General features: G+C 39.1%; 1 protein-coding gene across 3 annotated transcripts in view; it reads right to left on the bottom strand.

Annotated features, from left to right (window-relative positions):
* Positions 1 to 6,815: 6,815 nt before the first annotated feature.
* The window catches only part of RFX2 (regulatory factor X2), a 163,724-nt gene continuing 150,349 nt past the window's right edge, over positions 6,816 to 20,190 (bottom strand). For all 3 annotated transcript variants that reach the window (XM_069216390.1, XM_069216388.1, XM_069216389.1), the window contains 4 exons: positions 14,975 to 15,183; positions 13,226 to 13,379; positions 10,817 to 10,859; positions 6,816 to 9,406 (listed from right to left, as the gene is read on the bottom strand). In XM_069216390.1, the coding sequence (XP_069072491.1) occupies positions 9,297 to 9,406; positions 10,817 to 10,859; positions 13,226 to 13,379; positions 14,975 to 15,183 (516 nt within the window). In that variant the 3' untranslated portion in view covers positions 6,816 to 9,296. The remainder of the gene's footprint in view (positions 9,407 to 10,816; positions 10,860 to 13,225; positions 13,380 to 14,974; positions 15,184 to 20,190) is intronic.

Genomic DNA, 20,190 nt, shown 5'->3' with positions numbered 1-20,190 from the left:
ATTTTTCCCTTGCACATTGTAGGAACTTTCAGAAAAATAAAAAAAATAGTGTTGAAAAATAGGTGGTAGCTCCAGATCCACATCTGTTGGTGCAGAAAGGAACTGATGTCACTGTGTATGAGTGGCACCTATATACGGTTTTGCATGTCACTTGTGAAGTGGAGAAAAGTCTGTGCAGAGGGATATGATGCCACTGGTTGGCCCACAGAAAGATTTTCCAGCTCCAGTTTGACACCTGGGGGAATAAAGGTAAGGAATCTGCCGTTAGAAGACTGTCAGAAATATTCCAGTTAGACTGGAGATCCTTTATAATTTTACACGTAGATGTTCAATGCCAGAACATGCCAAGCCTGCAGGGAATTTTAGTGTCAAGTTGCTCCCGCGAACACCTTGTGCTCGTTCCACACCCGTTACAACCAAAATGATCACTCAAACATTGCATTTAATTGGAAGGATAAGCAGTACTTGTTTCTAAGATTGGACTACCACTCAATTTCAAACCTTTTTCCATGTAAATCAAGTCTTGCTCTTCTATGAAGCCAACTTGAAATATTTTCTGCTGACAGATAGCTGCAGATAAAAGGTCTAACATGTGCCCTTCCATTTGTGTGAAAGCTGCTGTAGTTAAGCGCTGACTTTAGTTTGCTAACCTCTGTTTCTTGCCAGGCTGCTTTTTTTGTGGGCGTGACTGCTGAACATATTTATGATAGCAAGCAAAACGTCACTGAAAAACAGGCTGTGTCACTCTGTATGCTGATTAGTGTATCTCCACATACGGCAAAACCAGCATGTGCTGAATAGACTTGAAGGTGCTTATGTTGTCACAAAATAAGAAATGGCTTGAGCAGTAGGTGTGCTGCAGACTGACTGTGGCAGAAAGGTAATGACAATACCATTTTCTTACTTCTCATTAGTAGCCAAATGATATATAGATAGGAAAGTAGGGTTTAATGCTGAAAAAACAAAGACTGTTCTAGCTCACTATTGACATTACACAACTATCCAAAATGGCAACAAAGATGGAATGCGTTTTAAAGATACAATTTAAAAACACAAAACATTGGTCTTTTGACATTTTAATTGTCAACATAAATTTCTGTACATAAAGACTTGAAAATAATTTGTAAAGATACAGCCACAAAGACCATTTTCTAAAGAAACTACTGCAATTGATTAAGTCATTAGAAAGTCCAACAGCATTAGACAGTATAAAAAAGATCAAATAAAAAGAAATATTCATATACTCTATTTAATATTCTGTTTCTACAAAAACATACAGTATGTACAACAGTTACATGACTTGACATACAATCATTAGAAATTTTACATATTGGGCTGGTAGCCCACAGTGGAACAGAGACCTGCAACTCTCACAAACAAGTGGCTACAAGTATGAATATTACTCTATGACACCGCCACCTCCCCCATCCCCTCCACCCCCCCCCCCCCATCAATTCATTTAATCCAGCGATTGGGACTGACCATGCCTTACCACTATTTTGGTGGATCAACAAGTTTATGACTGCAGTGTGGGGTTTTTGTCACTGGACATCGACTGTCAGGCTTCTAAGGCATTGAAAATTCTTGTATTTATTTTGTGAAAAGAGTTTATACTAAAAGATTTATATTTGGTATGTGAAAAGCACATTTACTAACAAATTCAGAATATAGAAGATCAAAAGACTCCTTTATGGTTTTTAAAAAGCTTTCCATTTTGCAAATTATGCCACACCATCCAAAAATGGAAACTCAATGAAAAGTCTGTTTTGCCCATATTAACACAGCAGATTAAATATGCAAGATTATATTAAATTATTAGTAAGAAAAGGGTAAAGTTGTTCAGTGTTTGTAGAAATCAAGGTCCAATGGCAAAGCAACAGTAGTTAAGATATTCGGATTAAAACTTGACACAAAAATCAGGATTTCCCGTTTTGGCAACCATTCGAATGTCCATTACCACAGGGTCTGGTGACAGAGCATAAGCCAACATTCCAAGATGCAGTACTTGCTGCTAAGGTAAGCGGAGAGTATAACCCTTAGGCATTCTCAGAAAAACCCCAAACCAATGATTCTTCTAACTGTTCATTACATCTGTAACTACAGCAAATCTGTGTTTAAGGCACTTTATGATCAACAATTGACAGCTGAGGAAAAAGTTAAGACAACCTGTACTCATTAACCAGATACCGATAAATGTTACTTATTGACAGAGTAGTTCATACTAGGATACATGGATGCTGAAAACAGCCATGTAGGACTTCTGGGCCACAACAGACAATTATAGGCTTAATCTAAAAAACAAACTATGGGATACGTAAGTGAGATACCTCTGAAAAGAAGAATAGACCCAACAAGTCCACTAGAGATTCCACAGAGAAAAAGCTGCAAGCTCAACAAGTTGCATGTAATGGCAGTAAGAAACACTTTTGAAAGTGGATCTGTAAAACAGTCCTTGAGTCCAACTTCAAGCAGCATCCAATTCAAACACATCTAAAGCAATAGACACCAGAGAAGGCAAACCCATAAAACGAACAGGGCTTTTATATGTATAATTATTATAGATACGGATAAGCCTGCCCAACCAAATCCTCAAGTAGAAAAAAATACACTTGCATGTCTATGAGACAGTCTGCAGAGGAGACCCAGCAAAACCACAAGTTTGGTTTAATAAATTATGACACTTCTGAAAAGTAAAATTGAGGGGAGGTGCTGGATGATAGTATTAATAACCTGGTGAACAATCTCAGAATAGTTTTTGCAATGAAATTAGATGTCACAAAAGGACGTTCCAGAACTGCTACTATTGGTGCTTGCCAATGACATAAGGCTGGGTAATAGGACAATCCATTACTTTCACAGGATTGTCCCATTAAAGATGCTTAGCAAGAAAATAACTCTTCCGAAGTGTAAAGTATTTATTGCAAACAGCTTTGTATAGAGAAACATGTAAACTATTAAGTGTGCTGAAAGCAAAAAAATAAAGGCCTCCAAAAGATATACTCTAAATATCCTGCCTAATGCTCTGGATGTTATTTTTTCAGATTAAGCTGGAATCACTAATTGTTTGATACAAGTTTCAAGTTTCACATAGGCAGGAGAGCTGGAAGGCTAGGGTAACCAAGCTTTACGGGGCAGTATTGCTCAGTGCATAAAATCATTTACAGAAAAATGGAACACAGATGCACACCAAGAATCAAAAATCTTTTTGGTCTCTAGGTGCAGGGCAGCTAAGTTGAGTTAAACCTAACTGATATTGTTATCCACCGATATTGCAGAACTTCTACTTCCCAAGCACAGTACATTTGGCTTATAAAGTAAGGAGTGATGATAGATAGCTGTATGAACAAATGTATGTTAGAGGAGCTTATCATTACACAAATCTGACAGGTTCTTGCACCCAGAGGATACACAATATTAATAATACGGACCAAGTATCCCTTCCACTAATAATGTTTGGAAAGGTTTAGCTCCAGTACTCATAGGCAATTCTGGTGTGTCAGATTCCAAAACGACATTACAGCTTCCCCGACCAGTTCAATTAACTCACAAATGTGATTGAGGATTGCAGAAGCAACCCTTATCAACCTATATTCAATTAAATTTCTTTTCTCTTAGGGAGTATTTTTTTGTTGCATCCTCCAACAGCAATCTTTAAAAATAAGCAGCAGAGCCATTCTGTAATTGCACTTATATTTGAAGCTTGTTTCTCAACTGGATTTTCACTGATGTGGAATTTAGTCAGAGGAGTGAAAACTATTTCACTCATACACCAAAATATTGGTCAGGGGGACAACTGTCACCTGTCGCCCATCAGACTATTCCTACAAACAGAAGTATGTGCCTCTCTTTCCTCCGTACTTGAAAGAGGCCAAGACAAAAGAAAAAAAAGCTTTAAATTGTGTGATTATGCGGCTCACTCTTTACAGGCAAGCTTTTATTTGTCCCTCTGCAGCCATCAGTAGAATCACCTTAAGGCGTTTGCAGGCACTACTTAAAAATGTTATAAAATTGGTCATTTTTACTTACACCATGAACTATTTATATTAGTCAAAGTTTTTAATCCAGAGACCTGCAACAGAAAAATCTCCGGTGTAGATGTTACAATTCTGTAACAATGAAGCTCTGAACAACATTTACTGTGTACAATACCACAGCATTCTTTAAATACAATGTATATATATTTACACGTTTTAAATTTAACCTTGGCATTCATAGATTTTTGCTATGAACACAACCACAGGTGGTGTTCCATGAAGAAGCAAGTCTGACATCTTGCTGCTGTGACCTTCGTCCAACAAAGGTTTACAATAAAGACTCACAATAACACAAACTAAAGATGATGCTCTACAACACAGACATACTGAAGAAAAACCATAGCTTCCCTTTTATGTGAAGTCAACCAGGCTTCCTGAAAATCAGTACGTTTACTGATTCAACAGGCAAATCTGGCATCAAGCTTTGCCTTAAGGAGGAAATTTGAAAAATTCTTAAAGTGTAAACAAACATTGGCTCTAGGTAATCTACATTTTTATTTCTTAAGATACGTTATACTGGTCAGACATTAGACTGGCATGCATGTGTGAGAGAGCTGTTGATGGGAAAATAAAATTGAAGATGAAGAGCTAGACAAGTGCAACATTTATTTTGCAACTTCCCATCGTGTAATGTAACCCACATTGAGGTAACTCATTTGAAAAGTCATCCCACAAATATAAAATATCAGTAAGTAGCAACTGAGGCTAATCTAGACTTTACAAAGTGATATATTTTTCACTTTTCGTTGCTGCAAATTCTCCCCTAGGGCTCGTAAAGGATTGAAGAAATACCAGTGACTTGAGGAGGACTGATAGGAAAAGTAATATCACATACTCCTAAATGGACAAGAAGAGGTTCTTGAGTTCACAGCTTATGATATGTAAGTGGCAAAGGGTCATGTCACAGTCCTTATTAGTTCAACTTATCAAATGTCCTTTCTTAAATACTTAACACTATTCTGATCTCTTGCTTCAAGAGTATGTGCGATTTATAAGTGGCCCCATATGAGTTAAAAATTACACCATTAAGAGTGCAGTTCACCAAATGATCAAACCTATTATTATGAGAAGAAGTACATATTCACAATTCTGGGGAAGCTCAAAATGGGAGTGTCAAAATAAATATTTCAAATAAGGAAAGACCAGTTAATTACAAACTGAACAGCCTGAGTTCGTCATACTGTTTAAACAATTCTAAATAGACACCCAACAATGTAGAAGGAGAGAGATGGAAAGGAAAATTCACAAACAAAATGCTTCATTGTCATCCTGACAGCATACAAAACGCAAGGAAAGTAATTGTAGGCAACCAGCATGATGTCTGCACTTTATCAATGTGAACACCTATGTACTAAGATTTTCCTTCTCCAGATGGGGAAAGGGGAAGTAGTCACACTGGAAATTAAGCTGTATTGTACCAGATACAGGAGAGGTAGGTCTCTCAGGAAGCTAGAGACACTCAATACTTGTAAATAGTTTGCTGCAAATGAATTCATCATTTGCAAACCTTAGGTCTAAGTCAAAACGTATTTCTGTGCCTAGACTTTAATTTACATGGTAACCACGCTTTAAAAGGAGTAGAGCCCATGGAACATTTAATCACTCTGTAAATACATAATTTAAAAAACTACATATGTAATAGGAGGTGTAAACCAGAAGATCTGTATGGAAAGTAAGAATATTTTAGTTAAGAAATATATAATATTATATGTGTGTGTATATTTCAGAAAGGAGACTACATATGGAATTGTTATCCTTCCTCCGCTATGAAGTATTCAGCTAAAATATATCGAAACTGGTGCAGTATACCAACCAGGACAGATGCACTGTATTTATGTAGTCAACCACAATGTCTACACAACATATTAGACCAAGAACATAATTAACTTTTAAAAATTCATAACTCCCCCATCACTGGCACACTGCCACTACCAGTGCTTACATACATTTATCAAGGGTAAACCTAACACTGAAAGGGAAGGTCTCCAGCTAATACAAACAAGTGTCTTCACTTTCAAAACGAATACAACTAGTTTCAAATTATATTGTGAATTCACAGGCAAAAATCTTCCACAAAGTCACAAAATAAATTCTGATAGAATATACATCAGTATGCACTTTATAATAACGTTTGGAAAAAATGTTGAGGTTGCAAAAATTACTAGAACAAAGAATACAGTTTTAAAATGTAAAAGATGAATGGACTATTTTGCAATCTAAATTTCAAATAATTCTACAATATTGTAGGCTTCGGAAAACAATGAAAATTCATGCATCATAACTAACAATGATACTTTTTTCTACTTTGACAAGTGTATAATATTATAGTACTCAAAGGATATAGGTCTCAGAATCCAGTAGATTTGTTTTTTTACAACTGCATTACCAATGCATAAGCCTTAGGCTCAAGTAACATCTGATATATTTGCCTCAACTGCAGATTCCCAAATACATTTTAACAGACCAGAATAAGGTTTCCAATCCAATATAATAATGAAGATGTAATGAATGTCTGCATACTCATTTGCCTACCCAAAGCATTTCAATAAGCTTGAAGGCATGCAAGTTCAGTGTGGTATGTGAATAAATGTAAATAGATCTCTGAAAGTGAATAAGGAATGTCAATGCAGAAGTGCATATTATTCAATAGCCTGTACTTTGAAAATGTGTCAGCCGCAAGTTCAAGAAAATCATTCAACATACTAGAATTTGGTGTTTGAAGCATATTCTGACATATTTAAGGTTATAAATACATTTATGTGCTAATGCCTGCAAGGCAAAAAAAAGTATGACTCCGCTTGAACTGTGATGCTTTGAATGTATACAGGCCACAGACCACAAACTCATTTTTTCAAAGAGTTAAAAAAAAAAATACTTCTAGATAAGATGGAACTTGCTTCAAGAACTGGCAACCATTCTGTGATATCTTAGGCTGGAAGCGGTCAAGAATGTTCTTATACACTGAAAAAACAAAATCAAAAGTACCACCCTGCTATGATGTGAACCCAGTGAGACAAACACTATATCAATCATTGCACCTAACCATGTTTTCACTGTTCAACACAAACAGGCAAACAAAGGTCACAGTATCTAGAGACACGCAGTGCCACTTGAAAGGATCTAGAGGAGCTAAAATATGCATTTACAGTAGTAGAATGCTTTCTGTCTTCAATATGTGCCTCAAAGACTTGTATTTTGCTGTTTTTACATTAACAAAATTGGAAAGTACAGTCTCAGCTTGAGTTTCACCATAAACTTACTTCACGAGTTTGAGCTCTCCCATAACAGTTTAAATTGCATAAAATATTAATTGGTCATCCAAATTCTGCCATCAAATATCTAATTGTTTAAGTTCAGCTAATATACTAATGCTATAGGATTGTGACAACTATCAGCCCACTGCTGCATACAACCCATTTACTTTAAAAAGGGCATCTACTCATACATATCCCACAAATGGCAAAAGGTTAACTACTGTCTGTTCGCTCACATTTACCAAACAGTTCTAACTTCCGATTTAAGGCGCTGCATGCATGGTCACATATTATGTCACAGAAAAAGAACAGGCACTTCAGTGTCATCACTATAACAGATACAAATGTCATTAAGGCACTGTAATTTAATGCTGGTACTTATTGTGTGAAAAGTGTTTCTTGAAGAATATTCGAATTGACAATATGGTTGCTTCTAGTACTTTGGTGTAGTGAATAAAAACTTTCAAACAAGCAATAAGACACTGAGCTATTAAAGGAAAATAAATGGGCCATAGGTAATTGGTTTTGTGGTCAACATGGTACACATTATTTAAAATAAATAGATGCTTAAATAGGATATTCCTGGCTCAGAGAGAGGGCTATGCAGCGAGTGAAATGTGGGTTGGAGCAGCAGGAACCATCTGCATCATTGTTCGAAGAGAAAGGTTTGCATCTTTGCAATTGTGAAATACGATGCAAAGGCTTAGATAAGGAGAAAATGGAATGAAGAAGCGAAGAGTAGCAGGAAGGATACAGAAATGTTTACAAAAAAGTTAAGCTGGAAGGTTTGTTAGAAATGAGAATTATCCTGAACAAAATGGCATCTATCTCGATTCATGAAGCAATATCGGAGAACAGTGGCCTTTGATAAGCGGACAGTCTACTTTTCCCAGCAAAGGGAATTAGGTACAAAATGTTTTAGCATAAGAAAAATTAACAATTTTCAGAAATCAAGTAGTCCATGTCAACGTACATCAATTAGAAAACAGTTTCCTAAAGGGGCTAAGGCAGGGGTTAGGAAAAATGGGCTTTGTGTGCAGGGTTGATATGCTGAGACACACCTAAATAAATCATAGAAAGTCCCTAAATGTCACCTCCCCCTGCTCCAAAAGCGCCAACTGAGGCACAACGGAAGTACATGCACAATGGAATATCCACTCGCCTCTTACAAGTGAGGCTAGAGATTCCCACGATGGACATTATTCATCATCCACCTGGCACAAGAAAAAAAGCTAGAAAGACACAAAGAACACACAGTAGCTAACAGCTAAAGGTAATTAATTCTTTGGTTTCTACAATCCAAGACAAAATGGTTTCTCAAATGCTATCAGAGTGATGTATGAAATACTTGCTTAAGGCTACAAACCAGAAACGGGAGATATAGTACAGACTGTGCAATATAAATTCAACACAACAGAATATACTTGCTGTACTCAGATAATACAGCCCTTGAGTCCATTTGTGAAGCCACTTGAATTCCACAGTGCTAGCTATTTGGCAAGTTAGAAAATCTATTCACCATAGTACCCACCAGTATGAGGTAACAAGTATCGCCACTTTAAAACACAGGTTTCTCAAACAAACCCAGTAGAGAAGGATTTGGGGAAATATGAAATAGAGGAAAAATTGTTATTTAACTTTGCTCTGTATTATATTTGCAGCGCTGGCAAAGAGTGGGCCTTTTTTGTGAAATATAACTGGAGAGACACCTTCTGAGGAGGATATTCAATTGAATCAGTGAGCAGCCTCCGGAAGCAATCACTGTTGGGGACTCTTGAGGCAGTATTTCTGTGTCATAAACTGCATGTGCAATGCTGTCTCCATCCGTCAAGCACTGCATCCCAATATGCTGGTAGTCCACTGATGTGATCATCCTAAACTCTTATACCATAACTCAAACATTAAGGCCATCTAAGAGGCACTAACATTGCAGAGTGCAATCATGTCCAGGGTCCTCTGTGTTCTGAGTGTGAGCTTGTTGAAGCTTTTAAAGTCTCTACTCGCCGGTCTAGATTTCCTGCAGAGTATGGTTCAAATCAGGGCGTTCTCGCTTCACAGGTGTCTCACTCGCCATTTGGGACTCCATATCTGTGTCACTTCCCAGATCACTCATTTCATCTGTAAGAGGATACACAACAAGTTAATACAATGTCGGCATTGAAAATGTAAGTCCGCCATTGTTTGATGACTGGGCAAACTGAGGCACTGAAATAAAGGCGTCCATACTTATATTGCAGAAGATGTATGGCTAATGTGTGAAGCACAAATACTTCACATTCAAGCCAAATTGAGTTCTTCTGATATAAGTTAGCAGTTTTTATAACAGAGTAACTTCTGCAAGTGTACTATATAGCATACATTAATTTGTCATGAGTGCTACATACACCACAGAGAAAGGAATACAATGATTTTTGTAAATGACAGGGGCACTACCAATGAATACCAAGATATGCCAGGTAGTAAGCATTGGACTATGTTTTTCAATGAATTGAAGAATAAAATCTCAGATGTAAATGATGGGCATAACAAAATAGTTCAGAGGCACATAAACTGCAGCATACAATTTCTGGGTCACTAATAATCTATGATGGCCTCACTCACTAAGGGATTCTACTAGCACGAATACGCCATTTAAACTTCACTTTCCTGAAAGGATTGGTCTTGTTAGATGTGAGGAATAAAAGGATTTACATGTATGTCACACTTACACAGCATATAGAGACAATCTGCCACACTAGATGCCAACTATCCTTTGTATTGTCCTTTCAGGTCATGACCAGAGATGAAAATATTTATTGCAGCTACGATTGTGGGTATCCGTATAGAGTCACATGTTCTTGGGATATTTTCCTTATTATTGGGGAAATAACTAATAAATTCTTTTTTTGTTTACTGGACATTTGTGTACTTTTGAAAGCCTGATGAGGAAGTCATTATTTCTTATACTATTCTGCCAAGTAAATAGACTCTTTCTATATAACCATACAGGGCATGCACAGAGAAAATTAAGCAGACTCTATGGTACTACAACACTGATTATTTGAATGATTCAGACATTCCAGAGGAGACAAATATTAATTCTTCTTGCAGCATTAAAGGAAACTTAGGTTTACTCCATACATAAACACTAAGACACACATAAATCATTACTATACTGGCTACTATAAAGGGAAATTACAGGAATTGAAGACTAAGGGCTTAATTTAGATATTGGCAGACATGTACACCGTCACAGATATCCCATCTGCTGAAATCTAAATCCCATTATTTCCTATTAGGATTTAGATTTTGGCAGGTGGGATATCCGTCACCGTAGTGACAGAGTCACCCGTATGCCAATATCCAAATCAGGCCCTCAGTTTGAAAAGAGCAATGTTTTCCAAATTCTATTTAGTACATTGAAGGCTGCAAAAGAGTGCCAAAAAACAATAATTGTATTATTTACCTCAAGTAAAGTCGCTGTAAACAATATTCTTTGGTTTAACAATATAAAATCAGAACACAAACAGTTTTTATAATTGATCATACCTTTATCCATTAGCGTGGGAGACAAGGAAGCAAGGTCGCTGAACTAGGAAACAAAGGCAATCCAGTGATTAGTTAAGAAATTTAATTGAGTAGTTTGAAATCAAATGTCTGAATAAATCAAACACAATTGTGTTTTGTTTAACAGGAGTGCCTAACTATATAAAAATACGAAATTTTTATTTTTGTATTATTTAAAATGAAACTATTTCACAATAGTTGGTAACCTGCAAGGCATCTACTTTCAATACTCTGGTTTTACTGGACTGAGAGCGGTTCAGTTAAAGAGTTTGTCTCGAACTACCATTTTTGAAAAACATGGAGGCAGATAAGTTATTTGTTCCACAAAGAAAATCTCCTGCTTGGTTTCTCTATCTTGGAGAAGAAATATATAAGCCTGGAACTATTGTTCTCCAGCACGGATGTATTTCATTGATTCACATGACCTCCATATTTAACTGCTAGACACGGCGACTTCAAATCCAAATGTTAATAACATTAAAGGTGAGTGTCTCTATGATTGACACCTAAACTGTAAAAGAACAAATAACTCCAAATGATTGTTTTATTGCTTTAGGATAACAACTAAACAGTAAAAATTAGTGTAACCATGTTTTTACTTCCACATTACAAAATAAACAAGCTTAATATATGAGAATGAGTATCAATTAGAATTCATTCAACTATGCCTTGCTTTTCATTCAAATTATTTACTTGTCCATTCAGAAACACAAAGCTAACTTTAGTGAATGTTCAGATCTCTACAAATGAGTAGAGTATATTCTAACTCCACTGCAAAGTCTGAAACACAAGTAAAGTTCCCCTTTTCAGTATCAGAATCTGTAATGCATAAGGGGTCTCGCATGCACTACAATTCTACAACATCTCACTACAAGACCTCCTGAGATGATGTGTATGCTTTTCATGGGAAAATCCACACCAGTGGCAATTTGTTTTATTAGACTGGGCTTTCCCTCCATAGCACCTGTACTTGCAACGGGGCAAATGGAGGTGGGACACTGAGTCAGAGAGGCGGACAGAGACCTAGAAGAAAACTCTTGAGTTGGCTTTCTCTGCTCCTATTGCCTCATGGAGGTTTCTATTTGGCTTTTTTTGGGGGGGGGGGGGGGGGTTAACTTCAATGGTAGTGGATCCTCCATATTACAGTCATATTCCTTATACTATTTTTTATTTTCACGTATGTGGAGCAGGATGTAAGTCAGTGTACTGTCGAACCAAATTATGAAAAGGCTGTGTACCATGCAGTCAATATGTAGCAGCTCAAATAAACATCCATAATATATGGAAACATGCCTATACACACTTACGCCGTAGACTATGATAGAAGGCTCCAACCCACCATGATCCCCTCTTCTTGACAGAGAATCAAAATAAATCAATATTGATGAGCAGCTTATCAAATTAGGCAAAAGTGACAAATAATGTTATGTTCTTCCAGCTTCATTTCTCTTAATCAACTCATTAGTTCCATTGTCTTTTAATAATGGGTGAAGATGTGTTTGATTTCAAGAATTAATTTTGAGATTTCTCACGTCAATTGCATTCTTGCAGCTGTACTACCTTTGTGCCACAATACTTAGTGCTAGACATTCTAACTACCTTTGAGCCACAAGATTGCCACTGGTGCAAAAGTTTCTAACTAGAAAAGAAACATTTAAAAGGTTTGCTATTAATGAAGCTGCAAAAAAATTTAAAAACATTTTTTTTTAGAGTGCCAAGATCAGCTCAAAAACTGATCAATAATGGATGAGAGGAGTGAACAAATTAAAATGAATCCCCAGTTCGAATTTCCATGCATTTGCCCTTGATTATGATATGCAATTTGGTTGTAAGTAAAGCACTGGTGTGGTAAGTTTGCTTTTTAGGCCACTGCACGGAACATATGAGATGTGGTGTTCGTGGTTCCATACAGTACAGCAAGAGCAAAAAAGCTGCATCTGTGCTGCCTTCAGAGAGACTGGCTCCACGATAAATTAGAGATATATAAATATATACCTATAATATCCCTGTAACCTTTGTTTTTTCAGTGAATATATATCATCCTTAGACGTCTTGGTAGGCGTGGGAAAAATTATGATAACCTCAGTCTATTCAATCTGTTTAGGTTACATGTATTTTGTTATTTTTACTTGAAAACGTTTTAAGATGTGTGAATATAGCAGGAATTTATGTTACTTAGTAACATGTAATATAATATATCTGAACGTTTGATTTTTTGATATGACATTTACATACTTTTGTATTGTGTAAATAAAAAATATACAACAATAAAAGTGCAATACCAATTACAAAAGAGCTCATCAAATCCTAGTCAACTCAGGACTGATGATATTTACCCAAATTGTACAAACTATAGGATGAATGAAAATAGTTTTACAGATAGACACTCACCTCTCCCATTACAGCAATTGGCGTCTCTCCGGTGGCTTGGGCCACGCGATGCTCCACAAGATAGAACATGTACTCATCGTAGAGTAGGCGGATGAGGTGGAAGGAGCCAAAGCTTGCCGCACTGCGCAGTGTCAGGTCACGGATGACCATGGAACTGAAAAGTTAGCAAAAGTAGAGAGCAAACTAAAGAATATGATGGTTTGAATGTCATCACTATAAAACATGCATGAAACTGAAGGAAAGGTAGGGCGTTTGATCCCCTGGGAGAAGGGGATGAGAGGGTGAAGTGCTCTATGTGTCTTTTCAGAGGTTCCTGTGTTGCACAAGTGCAGAGAGCATAACTAGTAAATTGAGGAGACAAGAACTTTAGTCCCCAACCTGTGGAATAATATCAGAATATCACATTGTAATATCAAAAAAAATGACCAAAGAAATAACTGAGCAGAGCCTGGATTGAAACATAACGAATGAAAAATATTTGTTGGCATAAAAAGCAATATTTGTTTCAATGAGACTTTATTGCCGTAAGGCAATAGCTAAAGTGAAGAGGAACACATTTTGAAGTGTACAAAGAAGCTCACAAAAACAATACGTCTTAGGCTGCTCTGTGGCAGAAGTATTGGGGAAATTCAGATAGTAAGTATGAAAAAGGAGTACATTTAGTGGCCTAAAAAAGACCAAACACACAAAGGGTTGTAAAATATGGGTTTGGTGAGAGTCAAGTAGAACCAGACACAACCATTTTTAAGTGATGTGAAAGTCACACTATCTGGACTAGTGATATTACATTTTCCGTGGCATGGGAGGTGGTCTTACAGTTTGGGATTATATGTTATATTTCAGGCAGAGTCAAGACAGACATGGCTATCCCTATAACCGTTCAGTAAAAAAAATGGAATGGAACGGACGGTTACGAAAACAACTGTATGTGGCTAGGTTAAACTGGGTATCTAATTGGTCACTCAGTAAAACACCATATGTTACATGAGTATGCCTAAACATGGGGCCTATGTCTAACTGGTTCATTGGGACTACAGGTGCGGCTCCCTGATGAGGCTCAAGAAAGCTGCAACGTGTACTGGGTTGCTAGTGCTCAGAGGGGTAGTATTCTAGCCATTTGGACTAGACTAAACCTTTTGGACTTGGCCAAGGCACATTTCCATAGTTTGCACAACTTGTCATTTTCTGTGGTAATAGTGAGTGAAAACAAAAAAGAAAACAAAACAACACAACTGAATGCTTCAAGGGCACAACTTAAAAAGGTCAAGAATAATTCAAGCACTTCTATCAATTACTTTTTAACCATCAGTCAATCTCAGAGTACTGTGCTAAAGTGCATCTTTAAAAAAAGAGTCCTCTGTTTTTAAGGAGTAATTCACCCATATCCACTCTGGTCACAAGAAGTCCACACTGCCCATCTCTCTCCACACCATTGCCAACATACACTCTTATTACTACATCATTTTACAATATGTAATAGTATTATTTTTGAAACTGTGCACCTTTCTTTTAACCATCACAACACGTCCCTTCTATTTTATGTGTTAAAATATTTTTTATAACTTTTTTGCCACTTAAAGTGGTTTTGTTATTTTCAGTTTTTATTTTCATGTTTGTTTTTTTTAGGTGAAACACTGGAGATTTAAAAATACATCTAATAACAGATAACACATTGTCAACTCTCATGAAAGAAACAAAGAGCATAGATACAGGCATAGAAATGGTTACCAAATGATCACTGCTATTTACCTGTAAAAGGACCACTTAAGTAAAAATTGTCTAGCTGCTTTGGGAAAGCTGGGGCTGCCTTCATGGGGTTTGAGGACCAAGGTCACCACATTGTCGAGCCAGTTGGCCCACTGATCTAGAGAGCTTTGTTGCTGTAGCGCCAGTTTGAAGTCTTGTTCAAGCTTTTGTACCATACCCTCTTCACATTGACAGACCCAAGATGCCTGTTCCTAAAAGCATAAAAAAATGCTTTGGTTCATATTGATGCAAACCTTTAACAGATTAGGACAATTTACAATTTTAGAAATCCACAAGATCCATAACATGCTGCTGTGCAACAATCCACCATCTTCCTTAAAATATACAACGTGCTACCATTACTGCCTACGCAGATATCCTTCACAAACGTTTCTTCCGAGTCGCTGTTATTAAAGATTTCCTCAAAGGCCTTAAGAAAGCATTTCCCTCAAGTCAGAGGTTGCTTGGAGCCTCAAAGTGGTCCTTGCAAAAGTCCTTCCCTGGACTGAAATATATTTAGCCAAATCGCCTTACTTTTCTTTTAAAAGATTTGCAAAATATTTTTCATATACATTTTCTAAATCAGTGACGTTAAAATAATTGGTGTCTATTTAAGAAAATAAGTTACTTACCTGAAACTGTAGTTCGGCAGTATTGGAATCTTTCATAGATTCACATGCTTGAATCATTCCCTGTCGTCGAGATGGGAGTCCCTGGTATAATTTACACAAGTAGTGTCAAGATATAATAACCAAGAAAAAAAAGGCCCTAGGCTTCTTCAATTTAACAGTCTATCAGCGTCATTTTGTGACAAGGACCAAACTTGAGCATCCACCAATCAGACGACAGCACCCTCTAGAATCCTCCTGAGAGAAGCTTCAGCACCTCAGATTTTCCAAGCACAAGTGCGTACAATGTAGGAAAAAGAAAGGGAGAGAGAGAGAGCGAGAGAGAGAGAGAGGTGAAGTGAGCTTCTCCGGGGAGGTAGGTGGGTGGGTTGCATGTGAATCTATGAAAGATTCCAATACTGAAGAACTAGTTACAGGTAAGTAACTTATTTTCTTACTCCAGTATTGGAACTTTCATAGATTCACATGCTTGAATCAGAGTAGAGAGCAGTAGCTATGCACATTGTAGTATAACATATTTGATTGAAAACATCTTGATACATGAAACCTCATTTATATTCCTGTATATATATCTATGTAACTATAAAGGTATACTGTAGGAAGTTGGCTCTGTATGTACTATTTCAAAGTAAGAAATAGCATGCACAGAGTCCAAGGGTTCCCCTTAGAAGTAAGATAGTGGCAAAAAGAGATAATTCTAATGCTCTATTTTGTGGTAGTGTGGTCGAGCAGTAGGCTCATCAGAGGGTAGTGTTAAGCATTTGTTGTATACACACAGGCAATAAATGAGGAACACACACTCAAAGACAATTCCAGGTGAATAGGTTTTTGTGTAGAAAAATATATTTTCTTTTATTTTAAGAACCACAGGTTCAAGATTTACAAGTAATACTTCAAATGAAAGGTATTTCACTTAGGAACTTTGAATTAGCAAAATAGCATATACAGTTTTCACACAAAGGACATATCTATTTTAAAACTAGACAGTGCAATTTTCAACAGTTCTTGGGGGAGGTAAGTGTTTGTTAGTTTTGCAGGTAAGTAAACCACCTACGGGGTTCAAAGCTGGGTCCAAGGTAGCCCACCGTTGGGGGTTCAGAGCAACCCCAAAGTTACCACACCAGCAGCTCCGGGGCGGACAGGTGCAGAGGTCAAAGTGGTGTCCAAAACGCATAGGCTTCAATGGAGAAGGGGGTGCTCCGGTTCCAGTCTGCCAGCAGGTAAGTACCCGCGTCTTCGGATGGCAGACCAGGGGGGTTTTGTAGGGCACCGGGGGGGGACACAAGTCAGCACAAAAAGTACACCCTCAGCGGCACGGGCGGCCGGGTGCAGTGTGCAAACAGGCATCGGGTTCGCAATAGGTTTCAATGGGAGACCAAGGGGTCTCTTCAGCGATGCAGGCAGGCAACGGGGGGGGGGGGGTTCTCGGGGTAGCCACCACCTGGGCAAGGGAGAGGGCCACCTGGGGGTCGCTCCTGCACTGGAGGTCGGATCCTTCAGGTCCTGGGGGCTGCAGGTGCAGTGTCTTTACCAGGCGTCGAGTCTTTGAAGCAGGCAGTCGCGGTCAGGGGGAGCCACGGGATTCCCTCTGCAGGCATCGCTGCGGGGGCTCAGGGGGGTCAACTCTGGCTACTCACGGTCTCGCAGTCGCCGGGAAGTCCTCCCTGTGGTGTTTGTTCTCCACAAGTCGAGCCGGGGACGTCGGGTGCAGAGTGCAAAGTCTCACCCTTCCGGCGGGAAACGTGTGTTGTTTCAAAGTTGCTTCTTTGTTGCAAAGTTGCAGTCTTTGTGGAACAGAGCCGCTGTCCTCTGGAGTTCTTTGTCCTTCTAGATGCAGGGTAGTCCTCTGAGGCTTCAGAGGTCGCTGGACCCTGTGGAACGCGTCGCTGGAGCAGTGTCTTTAGAAGTGGGGAGACAGGCCGGTAGAGCTGGGGCCAAAGCAGTTGGTGTCTCAGTCTTCTCTGCAGGTTTTCAGCTCAGCAGTCCTTCTTCGTCTTAGGTTGCAGGAATCTATCTTGCTGTGTTCTGGGAGCCCCTAAATACTCAATTTAGGGGTGTGTTTAGGTCTGGGGGGTTAGTAGCCAATGGCTACTAGCCCTGAAGGTGGCTACACCCTCTTTGTGCCTCCTCCCTGAGGGGAGGGGGACACATCCCTAATCCTATTGGGGGAATCCTCCATCTGCAAGATGGAGGATTTCTAAGTCAGAGTCACCTCAGCTCAGGACACCTTAGGGGCTGTCCTGACTGGCCAGTGACGACTCCTTGTTTTTCTCATTATCTCCTCCGGCCTTGCCGCCAAAAGTGGGGCCGTAGCCGGAGGGGGCGGGCAACTCCACTAGCTGGAGTGCCCTGGGGTGCTGTAACAAGGGGGGTGAGCCTTTGAGGCTCACCGCCAGGTGTTACACCCAGTACAGGCTTTGTTACTAGCCACAGAGTGACAAAGGCACTCTCCCCATGTAGCCAGCAACATGTCTGGTGTGTGGCGGCAGGCTGCTAAAACTAGTCAGCCCACACTGGTAGTCGGTTAAGGTTTCAGGGGGCACCTCTAAGGTGCCATCTGGGGTGTATGCTACAATAAAATGTACACTGGCATCAGTGTGCATTTATTGTGCTGAGAAGTTTGATACCAAACTTCACAGTTTTCAGTGTAGCCATTATGGTGCTGTGGAGTTCGTGCATGACAGACTCCCAGACCATATACTCTTATGGCTACCCTGCACTCACAATGTCTAAGGTTTTGCTTAGACACTGTAGGGGCATAGTGCTCATGCACTTATGCCCTCACCTATGGTATAGTGCACCCTGCCTTAGGGCTGTAAGGCCTGCTAGAGGGGTGACTTATCTATACCTATAGGCAGTGTGAGGTTGGCATGGCACCCTGAGGGGAGTGCCATGTCGACTTAGTCATTTTATCCCCACCAGCACACACAAGCTGGCAAGCAGTGTGTCTGTGCTGAGTGAGGGGTCCCCAGGATGGCATAAGACATGCTGCAGCCCTTAGAGACCTTCCCTGGCATCAGGGCCCTAGGTACCAGGGGTACCAGTTACAAGGGACTTACCTGGATTCCAGGGTGTGCCAATTGTGAAAACAAAGGTACAGGTTAGGGAAAGAACACTGGTGCTGGGGCCTGATTAGCAGGCCTCAGCACACTTTCAAATCATAACTTGGCATCAGCAAAGGCAAAAAGTCAGGGGGTAACCATGACAAGGAGGCATTCATTTCCTTACATATACCTCTATATATATATAAATACATATATACATACATATATATGGAAAATGTCACTTACCCAGTGTACATCTGTTCGTGGCATTAGTCGCTGCAGATTCACATGCTGTGCACATCCCGCCACCTGGTGTTGGGCTCGGAGTGTTACAAGTTGTTTTTCTTCGAAGACGTCTTTTCGAGTCACGAGATCGAGGGACTCCTCCCATTTCGGCTCCATTGCGCATGGGCGTCGACTCCATCTTAGATTGTTTTCCCCGCAGAGGGTGAGGTAGGAGTTGTATATGCTAGTAATAGTGCCCATGCAATGGAGTGAATACATGTGTACATAATGTAATATATTTACAAATATACAGATGTTCAAGATCAACTTCTAAACGGCTACAGGCTCCCGGGGAGGCGGGTGGGCGCATGTGAATCTGCAGCGACTAATGCCATGAACAGATGTACACTGGGTAAGTGACATTTTCCGTTCAATGGCATGTGTAGCTGCAGATACACATGCTGTGCATAGACTAGTAAGCAGTTATCTCCCCAAAAGCGGTGGTTCAGCCTGTAGGAGTTGAAGTTGTTTGAAACAATGTTCATAGTACTGCTTGGCCTACTGTGGCTTGTTGTGCTGTTAGCACATCTACACAGTAGTGTTTGGTAAATGTATGAGGCGTAGACCATGTAGCTGCCTTACATATTTCGGTCATTGGAATATTTCCTAGAAAGGCCATGGTAGCACCTTTCTTTCTAGTTGAATGTGCCTTTGGTGTAATAGGCAGTTCTCTGTTTGTTTTAAGATAACAGGTTTGAATGCACTTAACTATCCATCTAGCAATGCCTTGTTTAGAAATTGGATTTCCGGTATGAGGTTTTTGGAAAGCAATAAATAATTGTTTTGTTTTTCGAATTATTTTTGTTCTGTCAATGTAGTACATTAACGCTCTTTTGATGTCTAATGTATGTAGTGCTCTTTCAGCTACAGAGTCTGGCTGTGGGAAGAACACTGGTAATTCTACTGTTTGATTTAAGTGGAACGGTGATATGACTTTTGGTAAAAATTTAGGATTTGTCCGTAGAACTACTTTATGCTTGTGTATTTGAATAAATGGTTCTTGTATGGGAAATGCTTGAATCTCACTTACTCTTCTTAAAGATGTGATGGCAATTAAAAATGCAACTTTCCATGTTAAGTATTGCATTTCACAAGAGTGCATGGGCTCAAAAGGTGGACCCATGAGTCGTGTTAAGACAATGTTGAGGTTCCATGAAGGAACTGGTGGTGTTCTTGGTGGTATAATTCTCTTTAGACCTTCCATAAATGCTTTTATGACTGGTATCCTAAATAGAGAAGTTGAGTGCGTAATTTGCAGGTA

The sequence above is a fragment of the Pleurodeles waltl genome, chromosome 12 (genome assembly GCF_031143425.1).
Source record: "Pleurodeles waltl isolate 20211129_DDA chromosome 12, aPleWal1.hap1.20221129, whole genome shotgun sequence".
Taxonomy (NCBI): domain Eukaryota; kingdom Metazoa; phylum Chordata; class Amphibia; order Caudata; family Salamandridae; genus Pleurodeles; species Pleurodeles waltl.
Note: the sequence above shows the minus strand (reverse complement) of the source record. Positions and strands in the feature narration are given on the sequence as shown.